This window comes from Tamandua tetradactyla, chromosome 4 (assembly GCF_023851605.1).
Source record: "Tamandua tetradactyla isolate mTamTet1 chromosome 4, mTamTet1.pri, whole genome shotgun sequence".
Classification (NCBI taxonomy): Eukaryota; Metazoa; Chordata; class Mammalia; order Pilosa; family Myrmecophagidae; genus Tamandua; species Tamandua tetradactyla.
In genome coordinates, this window is record NC_135330.1 from 102,600,801 (window position 1) to 102,627,180 (window position 26,380).

Genomic DNA, 26,380 nt, shown 5'->3' on the forward strand with positions numbered 1-26,380 from the left:
TGGAATGCAATATACCAGAAACAGAATGGCTTTTAAAAAGGGGAATTTAGTAAGTTGCTAGTTTACAGTTCTAAGGCCGAGAAAATGTCCCAATTAAAACAAGTTTCTAGAAATGTCCAATCTAAGGCATCCAGGGAAAGATATCTTGGTTTAAGAAGGCCAGTAACATTCTGGGTTTCTCTCTTGGCTGGAAGGGCATGTGGAGAATTCTGCCAGCCTTCTCTTCCAGCTTCTTGTTTCATGAGGCTCGCCGGAAAGCGTTTTCCTTCTTCATCTCCAAAAGTCACTGGTTGATGAATTCTCTGCTTCGTGGTGCTGCAGCATTCTCTGCTCTCTCCATATTTCTCTCATTCTCCAAAATGTTCCCCCTTTTTAATAGGACTTCAGAAACTAATCAAGACCCACCCAAATGGGTGGAGTCACATCTCCCCTAATCCGGTTTAACAACCACTCTTGATTGGGTTACGTCTTCAGGAAGATGATCTAATTACAAATTCAAGCATACAGTATTGAATAGAGATTATTCTGCATTTATGAAATGGGATTTTGATTAAAACATGGCTTTTAGGGTCCATACATCCTTTCAAACCAGCACAGAAGGCCAGATTACCAAATCCTTAACTTTTTTTGATTCCCATTTGGAAAGAATCAAACTGAGAGAATGTGTACACACCCTTGGACAGCCTATCACCCTAGGATTGCAGCAGAACCATGGAGAGTGGCTCCAGGTTAAGTTAGGGGCACACATCCATGGTAGCTGACCCATTCCTAAGGAGAATCTCCTGTACAGGACGCTTAGCAAAGTCTTGCAACAGTAAGTCACTACAGTGTCACAAGAGACCCCACCACCACCACACCAGCATACACTTGGGCCTTGAAAATCTTGCAGAGGGAAGTAGGTGTCACAGAAGAGAGAAAGGTCTCAGGAAGAATTCAGCCACATCATAGGAGAGCTACCCAGGCTAACTAATCATAACGAAATGAAAAGAAATACATGGCATTTACACCAGGACACGCTTGCAAAAATATATATATAATTTAAAATTCATACAGGGAAAGATAGGTCCTGTCTGAAAGACAAGGTAATCCAAGAAAAAGGAGAAATTGCATGTGAATATTTTGGCTAAAGAATTAATACTTAGTAAAGTAAGAATTCAGGTAACACAAGTGTTCAAAGGAGAGGTGCTGAGACAGCAGAAGGATATTAAAAGGCGAATTGCAGAACTAAGGAAAACGAAGTCCAGAGTAAGATCAGTAAATAGAACTAACCATGATTGCAATAAACCTAGTTTTAAACTGACTAACATAGAGGGGAGGCTTTAAGAGGACAGTGAAATCAGAGAATAATACATTCCCGAAAATGAAGGACCACAAGATAAAGCAATTTAGAGAGGATCCAGTGAAAGACTGGTACTGGGTCTGAGATAGAGACTCATCAAATAAACACTACGTCAGCCACTCCACTTCCCCTACAAGGAGAGTCCAGACATGCTGGCCCCTTGCTGGCCTGCTGTGCCAAATGCACAGGTCCAGTCCTCTCTACATGGCATTACCAGGAACCCAGGCACAGGCCACACACTGACCTGGAGTGACGCGAGATTCTTACAATGCTTATCCCAAACATTATGGGTATGAGAACATTTTGCTGCAGAAATATTTAATATGTCCAGTTGATAGGTGCTGTTCCAGAATTTGTTGCAGGTATCAAAAAATAATCAGTACATGACCACATTGCCTTTCTAAATAGCTACAAAGTTTTGAATTCCAGAACATATCTGGCATCCTGAACTTTGCATAAGGATTATAGACTTGTCGTGAAAGAAAATTTCCGTAATTTAAAACAAGAATTTTACCTGCAGGTCAGATGGGCAAATCATGTTCCAGAGAAGATTAAGGAAACGATCAATTCTGAGCCATATTTCTTGGTTAAGTCACTAGTGAGATTAAAGAAAGGAGTTTTCAAGTACATTTTGTGAAAATGGGGAAGAACAGGAGGACTTAACTTCTTAGTCATGTTCAGAGCCCGAGGACTGTGGAGCAATGTGTGGAGTTCCAAAAGGACAGAATCCAGACACATCGTCACTCAAGTGTCCACAGTAGTTGGTTTTTCTCAAAGAATCCATAGATTTTTCCACTCAAGCACCCATAGCAAAAAGAAAACAAAAACTACAAATCCAACCAATGGGAAGAGGAATCAAAGAGCTCAGAAGTTGTAAAAATGAATGGTGGTGGTAAATGAATCCAGTTAAATATTAAGACTAAAAAGCTGAGAGTTAGGGTTATAGAGCAGAATATAACTAATAAAATCAGAAAGTAGGAGGAAGCATGGAAGTTCTAATTATCTTTCATAGCAAGATGTTGGTCAATGTTGTCTAAAATTGAAAGATCAAGTAAAAATGATGCTAATAGCTTAAGGTTTTCATCATGTTTTTTCCTTAATTCAAGATTTTTTTTTAAGGAACTGACATCTCTTGTGGTAAAGAAATATTTAATTTCAGCACTTCCTAAAGTTTCTCTAATTTTTGTTTTAGTTCTCTTCAAATTAATTTTAAAGTCATCTCCTTTTAATAACTCCTTCAACTTTTGTAGCTATGCAAAACAGTCTAATCGTACTTCTTTGTTGATGATCCCTCAGAGTCAAAGCTGTTTTCCATGTGTCTTCTCTATTTTAGTCTAAATGTCAAAAGTTCTTCCAGTTTTTAAACATAACATCTTTTATCATTTTTTCTTATCCTGCTGATTTTCCACTGAAAATTCTTCAGCTTGTGTTGGTCTGTTGTGGCCTCAGATCGATGTCCCTGTCACCCCTTTTTCTGGTATGATGCTCTTTACCCTGTCTCCTCCTCCTCAGACTGGTCATTGTTTAGTTTTTTGTTTGTTTGTTTTAGAATGGCAGGATGGCTCTGTTGATTTATCCCTGTTAGGTTTATTCTTTCGGGGTGTGGGTGCTATCTCTTTAATACAATTGTGATTCCCTTCTCAATTGAGCCACAAACTTGATAAGGATGTCTTGCATTTATTTCCCTAAGTCCTAATAAAAATACCAGCCTGAGTAGTGCTGAAATAAACACAGACGTGGTCTCCAGGTCATTGGATTCTTCATTGATCAGTTTCATTGGCTTACAGTATTGTTTTGCAGAGCCAGTTAAGTAATTTCTCCAGTATATTTTTCTGTGGTTTCTAATGTTTTCTTTTGTCTGTGTGGATTTTATTGTTAATTGCCATGAAAAGAAATTTGCTGCTACTTCTTAGTTACCTGCATTTCCTCTTAGAGTTACTAGATTTCATATTCTGGTCTGATGTTCTTCCAAGGTCAACTCTGAAAACAGGTTCGCAGTTCCTTCTTTGAAGATAATTGTTCTTTTAAGGTTTAAAATCAAATGTTCATAATCTGAGTAGAGCTTTTTATGACACACAAATAATATAGGGCATTTTCATTTTAGTTCAAAATATTCATATTATCTTTTCACGTGTTTTTTTCACGTACAAAGCTTTTCTCCCAGCTTTTCATTTTCCTAGCCAATGGCTATTTCTCTTTTAATAAAAATATGCTTGGTTTATAGTAATTTTTCTAAGCAAAGTATGTGAGGATCACTTATACATGGCTTAATCTACTCAAATCAAGAATACCTGAACGGGTAAAAGTGATGGCAAAAAGTTTGTACTCCCCAATCATAGAGTAATTCCTGAAGCTATGTCTTAGTTCTTAAATATTCTCATTTTAGACCTAATACCAACAAGCTTAGTGTTCAGGTTTTTAAGCCCACAAATGATTTGAGGCAACAGATATAAGAGAAGTATGTGGTAGAATTATATTTTAAAAACTGATAGGAAGCCAGTAGAGCAATTTCCTACTAATAACCCACATCATTAAAAAATGGTTCCTTTGTTTTCAGTATAATAATCCTTGGCCAGTTAAGGTCTTGGTATGCCATTTCATGGTTTGGTCATTTCCATAAACAGTAGAACAAGACAATTACTGCTGCCCCTTTTTTGTGGACCACTTGGGGTCATCCAGGGGCTACTGTAGAGAGGAGAGACCTGTTTATGTTTCACCCTCTCAATATATGGGTAATAGACCATGTTCCAAACCAGAGCCCTTAACTTCCAAGTTGTATTTTAGATCAGGCTGTTATACAAGCACTTTGTTGAGATCCCTGTGAAAATCAAAGAAGAGAGGATGCAAGAATAAAAGGCAAGGCTCTCTTGAACACCTTGAAAATAAAGAGGTAGAGAGTACTGTTATGGTCAAGTTCACATGTCAGTGTGGCCCGGTGGTGGTGCCCAGTCATCTGGTTGGTCAAGCGCTGGCCTGTCTGTTGCTATGAGAACATTTCATGGGCTTAAATCATGATTAAGTCGGCTGCACCCACAGCTGGTTGCATTTGTAATCAGCTAAGAGGCCTGCCTTCTGCAATGAGTGATGCTTAATCTAATCACTAGAAGGCTTTTAGGAGGATTCAGAAAAGACAGTCACTCTCCCTGCTTCAGCCGGTGAGCTGCTCCTGTGGAGTTTCCAGACTCTTCATTAGAGTCGCCAGCTTCACAGCCTGCCCTACAGATTTTAGACTCTTCCGTTTCCATGATTTTCCAGCCAGCCTCTCCTGAACGTTCATTGAGGGACTTCATTGGAGTTGCCAGTTCACGGCCTGCCCTATAGACCTTGGACTCTACATTCCCACAGTTATGTGAGATATTTTATAAATTTTACATCTATGTAAATGCTGATTCTGTTTCTCTAGAGAACCCTAGCTAATACAGGTGCATAGCAGAACTCATAGAAGAACCTGTCTCTGCAGATCCCGTAGCTGCTGCTGTAGGTTCCCAAATAGCTGAACTGAAGGTGACTCAGGACTGACATTGCTGCTCAGACAAGTACTCAGTGCCAGCTCACCCAGCTTGCAAGTGGGTGTTTTTCTGGCAAGTGGCAAGCAGGCGTTCTGTAAAGGACTGAGAGTGAGAGTATTAGATTTGCAAGCTATACGTGGTCTCTGTCTCAGTGTCGTTCTCTCCTACCTCTTCCTTCTTTACAGCCTTTTACAGTTCCTTAGTTCACCAGCCGTTCAAAAACGGGCAGCAAGCTGGAGTTGGCCCAGAGCCCATGGTTTACCAGTCCTTTTCTAGACCATTGCAACTATGATCTTGACGAGCATAACTTATGCTAACTACAGAAGTCTTCAGAAATTTAATAGCCCCAAGGTTGTCAAGAGAAAATACTCTTAATTTAAAAGTTAGGAAAATATATAAAGTTTTGAAATGATTTATATCTACAAGGATTTAAAGTTTGGTTCTTAAAGAGATATTGTGTGGGAAATTGGCTTATCAGGAACTGTTTGTGTTTACTGATATGACAGAATCTAGATGAGTATTCTCTAAAGTGGTCAGCGCTCTCTGCTCTGCTGCAGTGTATATATCCGTAGAAGAGGGGCCTTGCCAACCCTTTCCTGCTGCGCAGAACAGCTCTAGGCAAATAGTAGATGCTCAGAGATATTTGTGAAGCCAGTGAATGTGACTGTATAATTTTCACGGGGAGAACCGGATGTTACCTTAAGAATTATAGTCATAAATGGTGCCCAAAAGCCAAATTCTCTTGAAGTGATACAGGGTTAAAGCCTAGGTTCAAATCCCCTGTGCCTTTGGGGAAGGTAATCAGTCAGCCTCAGGTAGAGACAGGTAGAGAATGAAATAAAAGTCATGTCAAATGTTTAGCATTTCAGCACTGAATGACCCAGTGCTTTAGTTAGTGGTCATTTAGAGCTGTTAGTCTTACCTTTTATGTTGATGTAGGTTGAATCTACCTAATTCTTACAGCCTTCTCATCGGTGAATTGAGAGAGAATACTTAAGTGAAAATGTGCTGGAAAGAGAGAATCTGGTTGAGCACTTATTTCTGGAGAATGATATAAATATTCAATTACCACTTTTAAAATCCAGCTGACACAGTAACTTTAAAAGTCACTTTAAAAAACATGAGTAACTCAGATATATTCAGAGAGAGGCTTAAAAGAATGAGGCTCTGGGCCGGAGGAGGGTGCATCAGCACTTCAGTGAGGGTGGTAGTCCTGGGACCCATTGCTGAGTCACCTAGTGGGCAGCAGAGGTGGGTGCACAGGGTTGTTGAGGCTTGCAGTTCCTTCCGAAGCCCAACACTGTTCCACACAGCCACAGTGATCCCACGAAGTGGCACCTGCAAGGATGGCTGTTGTCCAGCTACCCAAGAGGTGAGCTCAGAGCAGCTGCCCACTCCAGCATTCTCCAGTGACCAAGAATCCAAATTTCCAAAACTCAAGTGATCATATTCTTTCAAGACCAGGAGTTTACAGAGCAAATGTGCAGGCCGAGTGAAGTGAAGAGTTTACGTAGTGAAGCTGCAGGCCAGCCCCAGCCGACCCCCTGCTCCTGGAAACCAGGTGTCTGTGCCCATTAGAGTGGGCCTGGACCCCACGACAACCAGGTCTGGGCTTCAGGAGCACAGCTTTAAGAAGCCTCATGAACGGGGATACTCAGCAAGGACCATGCCATCAGCCTGGGCAGTGGGCCTCCACCACAGTCCATAGGCTGGCCCTGGTACTTGGGCAGGCTGCCATAGGGGCTTTGCAGTCCCCTTGCTCATTCGTAAACAGTTGGGATGCGTTAAAGGAACTGTGCCCATGGCCTGTGAGACCCCCTGCCCTGTGCCTTTCTGGCCCAGGGCACACAGGCTAGCAACTCCTGCAGTGCCCCGGCTTCAACTCGTGCAGGACCTTCATTTGGGCTGGGAGATGGGTGTGACCTAGTGAAACAGCAGTGTGCATTTGCATTTCCAGAAAATGGCATCTAGTCTCAGAGACTAGGCAGAGAACATACACCCCAGGGGCTTCCCTAAGATGTGTCTCCCATGTCCAGCACTGTGGCCCTGTGCAGAGCTGACCACAGGGCTATGAAGATTTAGAGATGAGCTAGGGACAAGACTGCTCTCAAGGCTCCAGTGGGACTGGGAGAAGGAAAATTTCAAGACAGCTTTGTTCAGAGCATACAATAAGGCGAGAAGATTCTTGGATGTTAGAGCCTTCATTGGTGTAAGGAGCAGGGATGGTAACGCTGACAGGCAATCAGAGCTGTGCGCCTTCAGAGGAAGAGGGAGGTGGCTTTGTCTAAGTCTTCCGTGAGGACAAGAGTCCTCCCTTGATGTCGTCGTGTAGTGGGCAAGCTCCATTGGCGATGCCACCATCTCAACCCACTTGGTCACCTTGTAAGCAGTGAGAATCGAGATTTGGGCAGCAGCACAAAGCAGCCCCAGCAGCGCTGTTCACCAGAGTAGTCTCCCAAGACTAGCCATCCTCCCAGTCTGTGTGGCAAACGATAGCCTGTTGGAGTGGACTCCAGTTTGCAGCAGCCCCTAGGCAAGGTTGAGGTGTGTGCAGCCAGGTGTGACTTGGTCTAGACCTCTAACCCTGATATTGGCCAAGAGCTCAAGCACATTGCAGACCCTGAGCAATCTCCCTGCACAGCAGCGGGGAAGGCCGCTGCCCAGTTCCCCAGTTTCCAGTACTCCCCAGGTTCCCCTCACTATGCGATTGCAGGTTCCAGAGCGACAGGTGTTTGCTCTCTCCACTGTGTTCCTAGTGAGCCTGGGTGTGTGCTTTTGTTGTGAGGGCAAACTGGACCTGGCAAGGATGGCTGCTGGACATTGCTTCCTGCTGGAGGCTACAGAGTAGGAAGTCAGGTATAAGTAAGATGGGAGAGGTGCAGTGGGGCCAGCATGGGGCACAGAGGCCTCATTCATCAAGTGCTACACAGCCCTTTCAGCTACTGTCTGTAAGACAATGCACAAAGTCCATGAAGTTTGTTCCTGAAAGAGATGGAGCTGGGCAAGAGAAGATGGCAGAGGCTTTCCAATGAGCTCTGTTTCAATCTCGCATCCTCTGTATTGGGAGCAGAATTGTGCCTGAGGCCACCTTGCAAGACCTTTTAGAGGAACAGGCCCAACTTGCAGAGAAGTGGAAACAGCATCTAGAACGAACGTAGTCACATTGGAACCCATTCTTCTTGGGGACACTATACAATACGCCAGGAGGCAGAGGGAGCTGGGGCCTCTTGGCATGCCCTGGGGCATCTCCCTTGCCCTGACCTTGGGTTTGTACCTGCAGTGTACAGTGATGCCTTCCTCCCCAGGCTGTCTCTTGGAATTTGCACATGCATCATGGTCGTCATTACCTTGGTTAAACTGTAACTCACAATGACCTATGAATCAATCCAGTTTGATATGTTTTGTTACAGAGCAATAAAATCATAAGTGCAGTTAGTTTTTAAAGACTCAAGTGGATGCATCGTTAGTCTCCATTTTTTTGTTGTTGTTAATGCTTGGTCTGTAGTTGGGCACTGAGATGGGTTGGCTGTTGGCTGTCCATAGTCTGGATTCCTTTCTCTCATTTTAAAACCAGCATCCCCCCACCAAAAAAAAAAAGAAAATCCAGCATCCTAAACATCTTCCCTCTTTAGGATGCAGTACATCAAACAGAGCCTACTGAGTTGGGATGGAGTCAGTGAGAGCCAGTGTGGATGGGTGACTGTCTTTCTGTATAATTGAGTGCTGGAGAATGCCCGTGGCCTGTAATTCAAAGTTCATTTGATAAAGACAACATAGAGGCTAGAAGGAGCATTTCTGAAAAAGAATCAGACTCTATTTTGTTTTCTAATATGGGCAGTTTTTAAAACAAGAATGTCCTTCTTTCTTGAAAAGAGGCTTACTTAAAAGCTGTTTAGATTAATTCCTTCTAATCTTGAGATGAGGACCAGACAGTTCTCAGGCCAGAATTCTGCAGGTGTGTGAAACTGTCTTAATAGCTTTTAGGTACTTAACCTGGGAAAAGATAAGATTTTAAATGTAAAGCTTTTTTTTTTTTTTTTTACTTTAAATGAGATTGTAACTCTACTCATAGATCTCTGAAAAGTGGAAGGATGTCCATTTTTATTAGTTGATCAGTTTCGTTGCTGCTTTCTTTTGAGTTCAGAGCTATGCTTATTATCATATACTCTCTGAACCTTTGCATGTTCCTCTTTATGAAAACTTCCTGCACAAAGAGCCTCTGCCAGAAAAAAAAGGGAAAGAAAGTTATTCTTACTATTATATAGCACACAAACCATATGCCAGATAATCTCCAAAAGAAAATATAGATGGCCGATAAACATTCCCCTGAAGGTTACCTTTTTACTTAAAAAAAAAAAAAAGTAAATTAGGTAATGTTATATTTTTCTCTTTTCAAATTAGGACATTTAAACTGAGAATAATTAAACTGACAAAGATTTGCCCCTACCCAGTTATTGGGAATGTAAAGAGCCTGTTAAAAGAACAATTTGAGCATATATGTTAACATTCATACTTTTAATAATTCTACTTCTGTGACTTGCTCCAAAGAAAGGGATCCAAAGTATAGTTTTATATGTAGAGATTTTATTTTAGGTACTACCTTTATAATAACATGAAATCAGAATGATTAAAATATATTCAGGAATGACTAAAGTATAAATCTATATAGTAAAATATTGCATTGCCCTTACAAATGACACAAGAAAGAAAGAAAAACACTTCATGCTTCCTAAAATGGTGCCATGGGAAGTCTGCGGCACTGTCGTGACGAGTTCTTGACAAATACTCAGACCTCTAACCTGACTAGTAGTTTGCAGGAATACAGAAGACAGAGAATTAGTAAATGACACCATGGGGATGCAATCAGCAAGACCCCACCTGGAGAAACATTGGACCAACAACCTGCTTCACTCAAAATAAATTACAAGAAAAAAGTAAAAAGAGGTAATAGGAACTGAAGGATAAAAGATAGATCAACTGATGTGTGTGGATTTTTGTTTGGCTCTTGATTCAAACAAACTAAAAACATATGTAAGTAATTGGGCAAATTTGAACATGACTGTATCTGATGACAAATTATTATTGATGTTTTAGGTATGATGGTGGTATTGCAATTATGGTTTTAAAGAGTCTTTGTCTTTTATAATTTTATCTTATAAGGTTACTGAAATATATATCAATTTAGAAGATGCCTGGAATTTTTTTCAAAATAACCCCAGGATGGGTGATGTGGTATGAAGGGATTTTAGGTAAAACAAGACCCGCTGTGTGCCGATAACTGTTGAAGCCAGGTGGTGGCTACCTGGAGCTTTGTTCTTTTGCTCTTTTTTAGTTTTATGTATGTCAGAAAATACCCATAATAAAAAGTTCAAAAACAATGAACTGAACATGAGAAGTTTTTAGGTTATTTTAAATGAAAAAGAGCATGGTATACATGAATAACTTTCATCCATGGTTTTTGAAATGTAGAAAAAAAGACTACAACGGAATATTCAAAATGTTATCAGTGGCTGCTTCTAGGCAGTTAGACTGTACATGACTTTTTATAGTAAAGTTTTATTATGTACATAAATTGTTAATTTTGCTAACTTTTTTTGCAGTGAGCACTTTTTGCTTTTATTTTGATGAATAGTTCAAAATTCAAAAAGCTGTGCATTGAGACAAGCTCCACCTATCATGCTTCAGTCACCTGTTAACTGTCTTGTATGTACGCCTGGAAGGATTATTGTTTTTTAAAGCCAGTTGTAACCCACTGCACTCCATTCTGTTGTTCCTTCCACGTAAGAGTGGAGCTTGGAGAGTAACCCATCTTCACTCTTCCATGGCTCCACAGTCAGCTCCTTTCCTGGCACGTATACCCACTGCTACAGACAGTACTGGGGTGGTTAACACTGGATGAAAGTTATTTTACACATATGCAAGTGTGTTTATAAGAAGAATTCCTACTTGTGGGCTTGCTGGATCAAATTATATGTGTAGTTGTGATTTTGGTAACTTTAAACTACTATTTGCAGAGTATGCATATACGATAGGGTTCGACTTACATTCTCATGGTATGAGGAGGGTTGAGCATCTTCTCAGTTCTTTCAGAGCATTGTCAATCCCACGATGCCAGGGCCAGGCTCATCCCTGGGAATCGTGTCCCACATTGCCCCTGTTTGTCTTTTAACTTTGGAAATGTTGGATTTTTGTTGCTGTTTTGGCACACAACAAAATTTTTTTTATTGTATGGTCAAATTGGCCTAAATTTTGGGTTTTGTGTACTTGTACCTTCCTCACTTTGAGATCTTTTAAAAAGTGAATCATAGATTCGTAGCCCAAGTGCGGACCATGGAGCACCGCCTCGTGGGGCCCAGGCCATACTGGGCCACCAAGTCGGTTTGTTACAGAAAGAGAAAATGGCTATTGAAGCATTTCAGATTTGCTGCCTCCTCCTACCACCTGAAAATAGAAGAAAGCTACAGCTGTTGATGAGGATGATAGCAAGGATCTGTTTAAACAAGGAGATGCCACCACTGTGTGATGGTGTTGGCACCCGAACACTGTTGGTTCAGACATTTTCCCATTGCATCTTGTGTTCCAAAGATGAAGTGGGCTTGGATGAGTTGTTAGCTGCTAGATTGGTGACATTTTTGATGGACAATTACCAGGAGATTCTGAAAGTTCCTTTGGCCTTGCAGACTTCTATAGAGGACCGTGTGGCTCATCTACGAAGAGTCCAGATAAAATACCCAGGAGCTGATATGGATATCACTCTATCTGCCCCATCATTTTGCCGTCAAATTAGTCCAGAGGAATTTGAGTATCAAAGGGCATATGGTTCTCAGGAACCTCTGGCAGCTTTGTTGGAGGAAGTTATAACAGACAACAAACTCTCTAGCAAAGAAAAGAAGAAAAAACTGAAGCAGTTTCAGAAATCCTATCCTGAAGTCTACCAGGAACGATTTCCTACACCGGAAAGTGAAGCCCTTCTTTTTCCTGTAAAACCCAAACCACAGCTGCTGATGTGGGCACTAAGAAGGCCTTTCCAGCCGTTTCAAAGAACTAGAAGTTTTCGGATGTGATTCTTCATTAGAGACCTCTTGCTGTTTTTCAGTGAATGAAAAACATTTTTTAATCACTGGGGTGAGTAAGGAAAAAAGTACTTAAAATATAAACTACTGGAATATAGACAAAGATTTTCTGACTTTTAAAAAAATGTTGAGCCATTATCAGTATTTTAATAAAACTCAGTGCTATTTTTTAAGTGTAAAAGTCATTTTAAAATTATGCATCACATATATAGTGGTAATGTTAACATGTTTGTAATTGTTATAGAATTTCAGAATGAAGTATTTTTATCTGTTTTTTTCATGATGTTTATTAAAATAATTGCATGTATGTCCTAGTTATTAATGGCTTTGCTGTAACCAAGTCTTAAAAACAGTGTATATACTTGAATAAGAAAGGTACTGGGTTCTGTGATGGTGTTAACTTATAGTCAATTGTGATTTCCCTCATGTAAATTCTGTTTTTCATTGTTGCACAAAATTCTTAATATTTTCTATTTAGATGGCTGCATCTTTTATTACAGATATGTTGAATACTGTGACAGATTTCGCTAAAGTTGATTCTTTCATAACAAACATATTAATTGGTATAATGCTATAAGCAGAATCAGTTTTCATCTGCCTACATTGGTATAATGTCTTGGCTGAAGATGGAAAGATGAACTGGGTAAATTCTTTGGGTTCTCTTAGGACCTATGATTCTGTGTCAAATCTTTATTATTTTTGTGAAAAGTACAAGAAGGTTAAATAAACTGAGACTACTTCCCTTCAAAAAAAAAAAGTGACTCATAGTATTTTATATTTAAATTCTTGATGTATCTTGGATAGACTAGTATTCAATATGAGGCTCAGGTCTAACTTAATTTGGTTTCCAAATGGCTGTCAGGCTAATCCCACTTCCTGACATGTCAGCTGTCCTGTTTTCCTGTGGGTATGAAATGTCATCTCTGTCCTCATTGGAGTACCCATGTTTGTGAGTACCATGAGTGTGTTTCTGGTATTCCCATGTGGTCCGTGGATTTGTCTATTCACGTTTCAGGACCTTAGTTTTCATTAATATGGGTTTAGAATAATATTTTCATATCTTTTGGGGCTAGTCCTTTCTCAGCCTTAGGATTTTCCTGGCTCTTCTTAGTTCTTTGTTTTTACATATTAGAGAAGCTTATCTAGGTCAATTACAAATTCTTTTGATATTCTTAATGGTATGCCTTAAATTTACAGATTAATTAGGGACTGTTGGATTCTTCTCTCCTAAGTCGCATTTAAATATTTTGTTTATATCTTGCCACATTTCTTGTAAAGTTTATTTCTATATTTTTCTTCTTAATTAATCTTATAAATGCTGTCTTTTCTTCCCTTACATCTTCTGGTTATTATTTATTATATCTGAAGGCTAAAGTTTTACGTGTATTAATTTCTTGCCCACTAATTTTTTAAAATTTTCTTATTTGTAGTAGTTTTTCAGTTGATTTTCCTGAATTTTCCAGGTATATAATCATATCACCTGCAGATAACCCTTTTCTTTGTAATATCATTACTTTTGTTCTTGTCTAATTATTTTAGCCTATCTTTTTTTAGTCAGAAAAATATTTGAAGATATGAATTTTGAGGTAATATGTTCCACTTCCATTTCACCCCAGAAGGTATCCAATTAGGTTTCCTGTGCCTGGGCAGATTCCAGACTCCTCAGTAAACCTTGTAAAAGAGCTTAGTGTTTTCCTGTCACCCTCCGAAAATGAGGTGCTCGCATTGAAAATAAATAATTTTATTTTATTAATAGTTAAATATTGAAAAATGATTTTGTTGCTTTTTTCCCTCAGAATCAAATGGCTATTGCATGTGGATCTCGAGCTCATTTGGAAAAGGAATCAATTGCTCAGGTGAGACTTTCATTAACTGACATGAAACAACAGTTTTCCTTTTTCACATAGAAATAGGTTTCCATGTTTGGCCTGTTAGAAATGAGTTTCCTTTCAAAAGAAAAGAAAATAGCATTTTTTAATTTCAGAAGTTCTTGAAGGATTGGCACATTTAAGTATTTTCTTTAACAGGATACAAAAAGAATGTGGCTCTCTCTTATTTTATTTTAAGACACTATGAGGCAAATGATTCTTTTTTTCCCTAACAACACAGAATATTTTTATTCCACTTCTGTTTTACAAATAAAAAAATATTTTTAAGCTTCCTTAACAGAACATTTGTGTCACTTTGAATAACCTGTTAGTTTCAAGTTTGTATGCTAGTGTTTTTATAGATAAAAATATATATTTGTATGTATATATATTTTTAATCATCATAATCGACTTTTTTTCTTATGTGAAAAATGACATATACAAAAAAGCAATAAATTTCAAAGCACTTCGCAATAATTAGCTGTAGAACAGATTTCATAGTTCTAAACGATTCATTTTTAAACCAATCACCTTGCCTTTAGTTTTTCTCATATTGGCACACTAAAGTGAGTTTCACTTAAACTCTCTCTTTTTTTTTGACTTTGTTCCTCCTGGAAAAACACTGTATCTTAAAATTTGAAAACAGTTTTGATTGCCTGTTTTAGGGTTTAAAACATCTCTGGAGATGTTAGATCCTCATTTTGTAATTTATAGACTACTAGAAGAGCAGGAGTAACTTCAAAGGGAAAGCATCTTATTAAGGAATTATTCTTGGCAATTTTTTAAAATCACTTTTTCACTTTAAGATATAGGTCGGGTGTAGCAAGCCCAGTAACTCCCCATTATGTTCTCAATAGTTTGTCTATAAAGTGGTCAAATAACTGGGAGAATAAAGCAGTAATTTTCAAAACATGGTCAAAGTTATCTGGGGAGTTTTTTAAAACGCCTGTTGCTCGGCCCATCCCAGCTACAGTGAGTTAGACTCCAAGGGTTGGACCAAGAATGGACATGTTCTTTTAATCATAAAAAAAGTTTTTTAATTTTGAAATACTTTAATACCCACAAGAAGTAGCAAAATCAGTACAATGAATTCCTGGATACACTTTACCTGTGTTTTCCAAGAATGGGCATTTTTAACAATTTCTCAGGCCACCCTTAGGTGCTCTAAAGCTTGAGAACCAATGGAACAAAAGGCTGAACCTTCCCTCAATGACTCTGAAATAGTAATTTTTCCCCCAATGTATGCTGATAGCAGACGCAAAACCTCTTTTATGTTTAAGTGGATTTCTAATATTCTGGTGGTTTATTTATGCCGTATGAACTCTCAGTAGTACTTGAGAAAGGTTAATCTATCATCTGCACAGAATATCACACTCCTAGAAATTTAAAATTGAAAGAGACCTTTGAGATTGGCTCATCTAGTCTCATCACTCTACCAGTGCACAGGAGATAAGAAAGGAAAAAGTATATGCCTGAGATGTTCAGCACAAATTTATTTATCATTGTGAAATTCTAGAAACTATAAAATACTAACTGTCCAACAGTAAGTAATACAGGTATATCCCCTGGATGAAATACTATGCAGCCAGTAAAAATGATGATATGAAGATTATAATAACATGGGGAAACACTTAAGGTATCAGGTTGTATGAAAATAACAGTATATTATTATAAATACCGTGTAATTATCTGTGTAAAAATAGCTGAAAACCAAAACACTTAAAAGAGACCAATATTAGTAATAGTTTTATGAATAAATTTGTGTCTTTTTAAAAAATATATATTGATGCAGTGGGAAAGGATAACCTATTGATGAAGGGGAAAAAAGGTAGATTGAAAAACTAGGAAGCAGGGAGCCGAGTTAGGAAGCTATTGAAGTAATCTAGAAGTAGTTGGGACCTTTACTGTGGGTGGCTGTAGAACCATGTTTTTTTGGTTTATTTTTTTATTGGTACAAAATTTCTTTTCACTTAGAACCTTCATTTGTTGAAAACTGAATTTTTCCCAGAAATATTTAAATGAGGCCATGCCACAGTCTAAATCTTTTACCTAGAACTGCTTTTATCACGAGACCTGTGTATTTGTAATTTATCTTGTCATCCATCCATCCCTCCCTACATCTCTAAAACCTTGAGATTGATTTTGTGCTCTGGGACCCCCTGGAACTGACCACAGTTCAGTAGAAAGGGTAAGCTGACTCACCACCCCAAGGCCAGCACTTCTCCCCAGGCGCTGCATGTCACCCTGCCAGGAGGGCACTCTCCATGGCTGGTTAGTCCTCATGGAAACCAGGACCAGCCCCTGCCCCAGGCCACAGAAACATTGCCTTCCCTCCCCTCTCAGAGCCTGGCGAGTTCATCTCTTCGTGGACAGTGAGGACATACCGAAGAATTGGGCAATCAGGATCATAAACAGACTCTGCAGATACTTATTGGGATGATGCCCTGACTCCTCTTTCCTAAATGCTTCTAATCTCAGTTAACCCTCCATTTGTCTTACTTCCCTCTTGCAATACAAACGGAGCCCTCTGGCATCCCTGAATGTGCTCATGTTCCCGTGTGCTCTGTGTTACAGTCGTGTTACATTGTCTGAGTATTCTCAAATTTGTCATTTAAAAAGAATTAAAAAATAGAACCTGTTAGCATTCAGTTGGGATCTTTAGTTTTCTCAGAGGAGAAATGTGTGCTGATAGCAGTCACAAAACTTTTTAAGGAAGTTAAGTTTTCTTAAAAGTTTCTTTGGTCTGTTCAAGTCTTGTAACATCTTTGAACTTATTATTTTAAGATGATGGAATCATCAGTTAGCTTTAATTTCACTTGTTCACATTTCATAAATTTTAGGAGATTTTTGTTAATACTGAAGCAGTGAGTGTCTTTTTCCTTCATGTTTTTAAAAGTCAGTTTCAGTCATGTCATGTTCCTTTATGACATTCTTAGCTTCAGTTAAATAACTCTGTCCAATGATATATTTTTGTATATCTTCTAAAAAATTCTTCTGATTTGTGGTTTACCTTGTTTTGCTTTCAAATATGTTGAAGTCAAATAAGTTGTCTTCAGGTCAACTCCAGTTTTTTGTTGGTTTTTTTTGAATAGCCATTATCATAGAATAAATATTACCATCCAGACAAACAGTTACAAATACTTTTATTTGATAATTAATAAGCTCACCTAAATCACACTAAAAATTATTCAAGGAGAATAGTTTATAGATATATTTCTACCTTTTAATTTTTATTTTTCTATCTTTCAATTTCTGTTTGTTCCTTTCCTAAGCATAAATGCTCTTTTGGAGGTTTAATCAGTCAACCAGTATTTATTGGAAGTATTTAATATGGAAGGCACTGAGCAAGCTGTTCTGAGATTCTCAAAGTATTTTAAGCTGAGGTTTCTGCCCTATCTACTTAGAGAGGTAAGAAATATTTACATGAAAACATAACTAATGATACTAGGTGATAAATGAGAAGTGCTAGATCATTTAAAAACAAATTGTTTTCCATACCTGTTAAGTATTTTATCCTTCTTCCCTCTCTGCCCTATTTAATATACAAGTAGAATTATAATTATAGTCAAGGAGTAAAATGAGCTTTTAAGCTTTCTTTATCAGAAAACGCTAGTGAGTTCCTACTTTCAGTGCCAAGTGCTTTGCTAAAGGCTCATTGAATCTTCACAGTAACTGTGTGAGCTTAGGCGTTGTATTTCCTTTTCATAGGTGGAGAAATGGGCTGGGGATGTTGACATGACTTGCTCAGGCTGACCCTGCTAATTCACAGTGGAGCCAGAGGTTCAAGTATATAAATATGGGCATGCTCAGTCCCTGCTTTTCCTGCCATGCTGAGTCATTGCTCTATTCAGTGGTGGCTCCTTGTGATGATAGAAAATCCATGTGAATAAAGAGAGATACCAAAGGCTATAATTATAGAAAACAAAAACCAGAAGAAAGAAGGGATCTTCAGTATACAGTACAAGATTAGACGTGCTACACAGACTACTAACAGGCTGTATAATCTTAAATACGAAATTCTTGAATATGTGATATTAATAACCTATCGTTTTTACATTTTAAAAGTTTTCAATGTTTAGTGAATAATGAAATATCATTATATACTGTGTTACTGCTACCAGTAAATTTAATCACTGAAAACAATGATGAGTCCTCAGGTGAGATTAAATGGAAGAGCACTTAAAGCTAATGTTCTAAGTATTAAAGAACTCTATCATTAAAATATATTTAATCAGATATCTGGAATACCTAATTAAAGAGACTGGTTTTTTTTGGCAAACTCCTTGGAGATGATATTCCTAGTCTGTAACTTTTGCTACTTTCTGCTGCACCTCTTCTATCAGTATCTGTGTTAGGTAGTATTGAACTTCAGGTTCAAATCTTAAGATTTTGTTTTTCTATTATATTCTGTTCACTGTCACCCTTTTTGAAATTAAAATTTATGTTGGGCAGGGAGGCATAAAATATGTAGGTAAATGCTTATCTGACCCTTGCCAGCTCAGGACCTGGCTGCCCTGGCCTCTCGCGAGCTTGTTGACAGAACCTCCAGGAGATCAGGACCTAGGGGTCTAGTGCCTCCGCACTTGCTGCAGGCAGGAGGCATTCCCACTGTGTCTTCAGGACACCATGCCAGCAAAGCTGAGGGGACCAGGGCCTTCTTACATGAGCTCTGCCAAGACAGCGAATACTAAGATGCCGCTGTCCACGGCCATTTGTTTGCAGTGTCTCCTGTACAAATAAGCACACAGTCATTTATATTTTGTCTTTGTTTTCAGCGTTCTTACTTCCGTACTCTTCTCATGTATGGGTTCCACTTTCTGGTGTGGTTCCTTTGTGTCAGAGGAATCAGGGACACACAGTGTGGGTTCAAATTATTAACTCGAGAAGCTGCTTCACGGACGTTTTCATCACTACACATTGAACGATGGTAGGTTCCTAATCGGACTATATCTGGTGTGTTTTATTACACAGCAGTTATTCCAGGGAATGGCGATCATCCCTGTATTCTCATAATGAACACTGGGTTTAAACAGCTGGCCCGTATGTGTGTAAACTTAATTTATGCCTTTATACTTTCACTGGGTTAGGTTTTATTTTGCAAATGCCCAAATGGGTTTGGTCATAGTAATATATATTCATCTTAATTGTAGGCAGTATAAATTGAGAGGCCTAAGAATATCTCATTTCCTTAAACTTTCTTTTTTTCCCCCTTTGAGGAAAGAAAGAAGAAGCTCAGAAATAGTGAAGTAGAATAGGGTTCCACTCTCTCTCCTCTCGCAGAAGATCCATCTTCTCTCTCTCCTCTTCCAGTCCTTCACCCTCTGCAGCCCTCCCACCTCCCCAGCAACCTATTCTGGCTCATTACTTTCTTCTCAACCCCTTCGTTCTCATCAGATTTTAAAATAAGTCTTAAGTATCTCATCATTAAAATTAACTATTTCCATTGACCCCCTCACACTTCTTCAGCTCCAGCCCCATCTCTTCTCTTTCCTTTCTGGAAAGCCTGGTCTTTATTCCATCTCCATTTTCCCACTTCCCCCTCTTTCCATTCCCCACCTCAATATGGACTTTACCCCAGCCCTCCATCTGAGATCTAATCAACACTGGTCTTACTTAACCCATCAGCAGACCCAATCCTGCTGAGCTCCACCTCCTTGAAATACACTGTTCCCTTGGCACCCTCCACCCAGAATCCATCTTGGAACTATCCCAGACCCTCCTCGGAACTCTCCCAGACCTCCCTCAGAGCTGGGAGTTCTTGTCATGCAGAAACCAGAAGCCTTGGAGTGGACTCCGACGCTCCCCAGAGCCCCCCTGCAGACGTGTAGTCCGTGACAAGGCCTGTCCATCTCTGTCCAGGACAGACAGCCATACTGCAGCCTGAGGATCTTTTTAAAACTTGGAAGTGACCAATCATATTTTTCTCTTGTGTTTAAACTCCTTCAGTGGCATCCCAGCACTTTTGTGCCCCTCCTGTGGCTGTGTCTGCATATACCACTTCTCCCAACTCCCTGCCTCAACTTCTCACCTCCTTCTTTGTCCTCAGGTCTTAGTTGGGGCCAGGCCACCTCCCCTGTCTCTGAACTAGACCAGGGGCGCCTTGGCACTCTGAGTGTCATGAGAGCAAGACCCCACTGCCTGACGAGGCCTTGTGTGCTCTTGAGAGAGGGAAGGCTAGTGCTGGCCTTGGGTTCTGGTGTCTTGAATCTCAGCTGCATACTATGCTTTTGGTCATCACTTGAGGGTTCCTGAAGAAATTCCCCTTGCGTTAGAGTTCTCAGGTGATGCACACCTAGCTCCCTAGCAACAGAGACATGTGTCTTCAGGTTAGGAGCAGGAATCTTGGTGCTTTTTATAACACTTGTTATTTCCACCACCCTCTGGAAAATTTTTCTCCTGGCTGTTTGGAAACATCACTATCCTGCCTGGAAAGTGGGTTTTTCACCCATTTGTTAAGGATGATAGCCCTCCAACTCTGGGAACTCTGTCTTTTAGTTCTGAGAAATGTTCTTGAATCATCTCTTTTGACAGTCTCCTCTCTATTTACTCTGTTCTCTCTTTTAAAACAGTCGTGGGATCCTAATTACTGATCCTGTCATTTTATTTTCACTCTTCTGTTTTTGTTCTTTTGAGATTTTCTCAATTTTGTCTTTCAACCCTTTTAATTTTTATTTCAGCCATCAAAATTTTAATTTCCCAGTATGCTTTCCCCACCCCACCCCCAGTATTCACTTTTTAAAAAATCTCCTGTTCTGGTTTCATGTGTGCAATGTCTTCTACCTGCTCTTTGAATGTCTCATTGAAACTTCTATTTTCTTCCTTCCCTGCAGTGTTTCTGTTTCCTCCTATTTTAATTTTTATTTTTGCTTGGCTTTGTCATCAAAGGTTTTCCTCAAATGTCTTTGGAAGCTTTGTGCATAGCCAGAGCCTCTGGTGGACTAATAGACTCATTACAGGTTAATTTATCTGGGCCATTTTCTTGGGAAACTCCCAGCTGTCATCTCTTTCCCTTAGGCTGGTCATTGTCACTTGAGTGGGTTCCACAATCTCCTGCGTGGGAGGGCTGACCGTAGCAGCCAGGAGTCACAAAGCCAGATGGGGGAAGGAGATGGGGGCTTACTGGTCAATGGGACTTTGACTTAACCCTCTGTATTCAGCATGGGTCCCCCCAATCCCCCCACCCCGCCCTTAACTATGTCTGGAGCTGTTCCATCCAAAGCCATTCAAGTTCAACCTGCCGAGTGGAACCTCTCATTTTTTTTAAGGAACTCATCAGGTGGGTCCATCTGTTTCTTACACAGATTTTCACCAAGCCCTTCTGGGGATCTAGTGGGAAAGTGTCTTTGCCATGTTTAATATTCTCTTTGTTCTTAATGACTGTGTCTGTTAGTAAGGTAGCAGCTGAACCAGAAACTAAGTAACTAAAGAAAACATGGTAGCTTTGCCCACCCCCATTTTCAAAACTAGCTGCAGCCATCTTAGTTAGATGATAACCCTTATACTGCTTCTCTGTATTAGTTTGGAGGTTGGAAGTTGTATGTCCACCAGAAAACATTTTCTTAAACCTAGTCCATTCCTGGGGGTGGGGACCCATTGTAAGTAGGACCTTTGATGAGACTACTTCAGGTAAGGGATAGCCCACCTTAATCCTACTACTGGAGTCTTTCTTAGTGGAGTGAAATTCAGACAGAGAGAGAGTGCCCTGGAAGCTTAAGCTGAAATCAGCAAAACCTGGAAGAGATGGAGAGACCAGCGGCCTCTACCATGTACTGGCAGTGGGGCAGAGGAGCCTGGGCGGGTGCCTGCAGCGTTCCCTTTCAGTGAGGTACCTGGGCTGTGTCTCCAGTGTTCCCTTTCAGTTACTCCAGGGGTCTGCATTGTCCAACAGCAGGAGGGGAAGCAACAAGGCCTCGCATTTCCATTTCCTGTTTGCTAAAGCAAATACCATGCAGTGGGTTGGCTTAAGCGATAGGAATTTACAGGCTCACCGTTTTGAGGTGAAGAGAAGTCCAAATCAAGGCATCATTAAGGCACTGATTTCTTTTCAAAAGCTGGCCTTCAGGGGCTGGCTGCCAGTGATCCTTGGTCTTTGGTTTTTCTATCACATGGCCGCTTCTCTTTCCTCTCTCGGATTCCTTTGATGTACAGCTTCTTGCTCCCCTCGCTTTCTCTTTCTGTGCCTGAATTTCATTCTGCTTATAAAGGACTCCAGTAATAGGATGAAGACTCATCCTGAGGGAGTGGGCCACACCTTAACAGAAGTAAACATCAAAAGGTCCCACTTGCAATGGGTCCCCACCCCCAGGAATGGATTATTTATAAACATGTTTCTGGGGTACATAGCTCCTTACAACTCACATAGCCCCAGTTAGGGATGTTGTTTTTAAGAAAAGAAACTTTAAACCGTAATGGAAACAGAAGAAAGTAGTCAAGCAACTCTGAAGTGACCATGAACATCCTCTCCTAAGGCTTTTCGGAGTTCTGTTTTATCAGTTCTCCGAATCTATCGAAAATGCTATCTTTTTCTGTATCTTGAGCAAACCAAGGCTAAGACTGAAAACCATCAGTCTTGCAAGTTTTCGAGGTTAAATTTTCTCCTGGAGCCCAAGAGGCTGTTTCCAGTTCTAAGAATTTCTGAGTTGAGATAGAGACACATATTTCTCGGTCAAATGTTATACAGTGAGGTGATAAATAACTTTTGTTTACCTTGAAGCTTATGAACTTTCAGGTTTTAAACATTTGGCCTTAGGTGACTCTGACCTTTAGTTTTATAGTATAAGCTTCACATCTACCATGTAAGCTTCTTTAAATAATGCCAAGGTAGAGGTTTAATGACATTCTGCTGTCTTTTTAAAAATAATTATCATTATATTTTCAATTTCAGGGCATTTGATGTAGAACTGCTTTACATAGCACAGTTCTTAAAAATTCCAATAGCAGAAATTGCTGTCAACTGGACTGAAATTGAAGGTGAGTGTATTGTGTACGTCATCTCTGATCTTAAATCCACCGTGGAGAGAGGCCGGACCCCGCAGGTGTACAGGTGTACCGTACACGTAGGTGTACGGTAGAGTTGGCTGCCTTAGTCTCTGCCTCCCCCACCCACCGGGAAGGCCTCCTCAGCTGCCTCGGCTTTGGAGCTGGTCCCATGGAGACCACTGCCGCTTTCTCCCTCTGGCTTGCTGCCTTCTGAAATTTTTCTGTCTCTTCCTGGAGTCTTCTGTAGGTCTATAGCCCTGGCCAGGAGAATCCAATAAAACTGCAACCGTGGGTAAGGCCGTGGTGACCTGAGTTAGAAGAGAGCTGATGGTCTTTCACATAAACTCTGTTTCCTGTATCCCCACTTTATTACCTTTGTGTTATTTCACCAGTCAGTGGATATTGTTGAGTTTAGTGCCTACAAGCCACTGTGCAAAGCTCACCAATAAATTATAGCTGTTTTTACTCTAAGTGTACACTGTCCACTCCAGGCCAGTTTTTAATTGTTATATGCACTTGCACATACACCCAAAAGTTCATTCATCTCTAAGAGTGATGATAATTAAAAATCTCATAATTCTTAATGATTCCTATTCACAAAGCCTTAGACAGGCTTGGTTGGATAGAATTTAAAATATTTTCTAGTTTTCTCCTTTACTTAGCATTGCCAGCTGGTCTCTCAAGTGACTCCTCCCTCACGCCTCCCTTTCAGAGCTGCTGTTGCTTTGTAAACTCAGGAACCAGTCTGGAAAATGCACAGACCTTGAGATCTAGAACAATTGGAACCTCTTGGAGCCTTGCTGAATCAAATTGAGTTACAGAAACGGTACCAATACCCACAATAGCACCCTTAGTCAGAGGGGACTGGGAGGTGGGGAGGGTCGCTCACAGAGGGACACTCCCCCTGTTGACCTGCGCCCCCCTCAGACCTTGGAGACTGAAGTGGACAAAAGAGAAAGCTACCCCATGTTGATGTCATCTCCTCATTTCCACGACAGAGATGATTATGTTGCAGTACAAGTGGTAGGCACAGCGGTAGTGGTAGTGCTTTCGAAACAACAGTGCACTGTATATTCAGAGCCGTGAAAAGGGTCTTTTACATAGAATAAGGTATAACTAGAATGGTAATGACGTTTTATACCTTCCTCCTGACAGGTGTGCTTATTTACCTGCATGTGTAGGATCAGTAGCAGTTTATAAGGATCTGCTATGATGTGTGGATCAGACATTTCATGAGGCTTATGTTCCTGCGTGGCCTGGGACAAAGTGGTCTGGACAGAATTTTCTTAACTTCTGAGCGTAGATTTATTTTTCAACCTTAGGGCTGTATTCACATGCAGGAATTGTCTGGTTCGTCTGCGGGGCTGGGTCTTTAGGTGTAGGGCCTGTGATGGTAATTTCTCTTTAAGCAACTTTTGTTTTAGACATTCCATTATATTAGGGCCGTTTGAAATGTTCACAATTTAGATCCTTCAAGTTTCAGTCCAATACAAGAGTCTTGGTTTTGGTTTCTGTTTTTATCGTAAACTCTATTTCAGCCTTGGGAATTTTCATTTCTTATATCCATGATTTAAATAAAATTAAAAATGCCTAGAGAGGTTCACAAAGGTCACGCAGACTGACTTCTAAAATACAGTTCTAAACTGTTGTGTTTTCTTCCTGAGTTAATTTACTTTTTTATTATTTTTATATCGTAGGTTCTAAATTAGTTCCATTTTGGAGCTGGCTACAAATGGGCAAGGACCTACTTTTTATACGACTTCGATATTTGACTGGTGCCTGGAGGCTTGAACAAACTAGGAAGAGGAAATAGGTCATTTGCAGCCTTTGTGTTCTTATACATTGTTGTCACATTTCATTTGAAATTAAAATTTTAAATAAAATTATAATAAGCCTGTTGCCAGTGTCTGCTTTTTGACAGTTTTAAAGAATAAAATGCCATGAGGAAAAAATTATATACATTTTTTAGACAAAAATAGTTATTTTTTAACTTTTTAGTTAGAAATAACTTCAAACTTACAGGACAGTTGCAAAAATAATACAAAATCCATACAAAGAACTCCATCGTACCCCCACCCACATACCCAGATCCTCCAGCTTTTAACATTTTGCCCATTTGCTGCATCATTCTGACTACCCATCTGTCAGTCATGCATCCTGTCTTTCTGTCTAGCTATCACTTTATCTATTTTCTAAACACTTGATAGCAGGTTGTATCATGTTCCTTGAACACTGTACTACCTAAGAACAAGGAAGTGTACAATTATCAGGTCAAAGGAATTGAACATTGATACCTTACAGTCTGTATTCCATGTGTCCCAATAATGTACTTTTGGGCATTTTCTCCATTATTAGATCCCATCCATGATCCTGTTGGCATCTCATTGTAATTGCCTCTTTAGTCTCTTTTTTTAAAGTTGTGGAAGCATATACACAACATAAACTTTCCGAAGCATACCATTCAGTAGAATTAATCACATTCCCAGTGCTGTCTTACCCTCACCCCCACTCATTCATTCCCAGAACTTTCTCCTCAACCCAAATAGAAACCTTATATCCATTATGTATTATCTCCCCATTCCTTCTCCCCCCAGGCTCTTGTAACCTGTATCTTACTTTCTGTCTCTAGTATATTCTACATATATCTTATAACTGGATACACACAGTATCTGTCCCTTTCTGACTGACTTACTTCATTCAACATGATGTCTTCAAAGTTCCTCCATGTGGTAGCATGTATTGACAATTCATACCTTTCATGATAGAGTAATATTCCATTGTATGTACCACGTACAAGTAATAAATAAAATGTAGTACACTGGATGTACCATGTTTTATTTATCCATTCTTCTGTCAATGCACACTTGTGTTGCTTCCATCTCGTGGCTATTGTAAATACAGCTTCTATGACCATTGGTGCACAAATACCTGTCCTGTCCCTGCTTTTAATTCTTTGTTATATATCTAGAAGTGGGTTTTTGCCAGGTCATCTGGTAGTCCTGTTTCCTACAGCAGCAATACCATTTTACATTCCCACCAACAATACACTAAGGTTCCTGTTTCTCCAAATCCTTGCCAGTACTTACTTCCCATTTTTTTTTAAACTAACAACCATCCTTGTGGATGTTAAGTGGTATTTCATTGTGGTTTTGATTTGCATGTTACTCATTGATGGCTAATGATGTTGAGGCACTTTTCAGATGCCAGTGGCCATTTGATTATCCTCTGGAGAAATGTTGTGTATTCAAGTCCGTTGCCCATTTTTTAATTGGGTTGTCTTTTTGCTATTGTGTTGTTAAGAGTTCCTTATATATTCTGTGTATTAAACCCATATCAGATATGTGGTTTCCATATACTTTTTCCCATTCTGTTGGTTGTCTTTTTCCTTTCTCGATAAAGTCCTTTGATGTACAAAAGTTTTACATTTTGATGAAGTCCAGTTTATCATTTTGTTGCTCGTGTTTTTGGCATGAGGTCTAAGAAGCCATTGCTTAATACAAGGTCGTAAAGATATTTCTCTGTTTTCTTCTGAGAGTTGGAGTTTTATATTTAGGTTGTTGATATGTTATAAGTTAACTTTTGTATATGGTGCGAGATAGGTGTCCATTTTTT

At 39.7% G+C, this 26,380-nt stretch overlaps 1 protein-coding gene across 2 annotated transcripts in view; it reads left to right on the forward strand.

Moving 5' to 3' along the window:
* ALG5 (ALG5 dolichyl-phosphate beta-glucosyltransferase) overlaps positions 1-24,666 on the forward strand; it is a 49,493-nt gene extending 24,827 nt beyond the window's left edge. The window contains exons 7-11 of one of the 2 annotated variants that reach the window (XR_013174477.1): positions 13,718-13,777; positions 18,565-18,716; positions 22,674-22,759; positions 23,481-23,594; positions 24,466-24,666. Coding sequence is in view for 1 of the 2 variants with exons in the window: in XM_077158081.1 (XP_077014196.1) it covers positions 13,718-13,777; positions 18,565-18,716; positions 22,674-22,759; positions 24,466-24,581 (414 nt within the window). In the remaining variant the exon portion in view is untranslated. The remainder of the gene's footprint in view (positions 1-13,717; positions 13,778-18,564; positions 18,717-22,673; positions 22,760-23,480; positions 23,595-24,465) is intronic. The other variant, XM_077158081.1, reaches the window with a different exon arrangement.
* Positions 24,667-26,380: the final 1,714 nt, after the last annotated feature.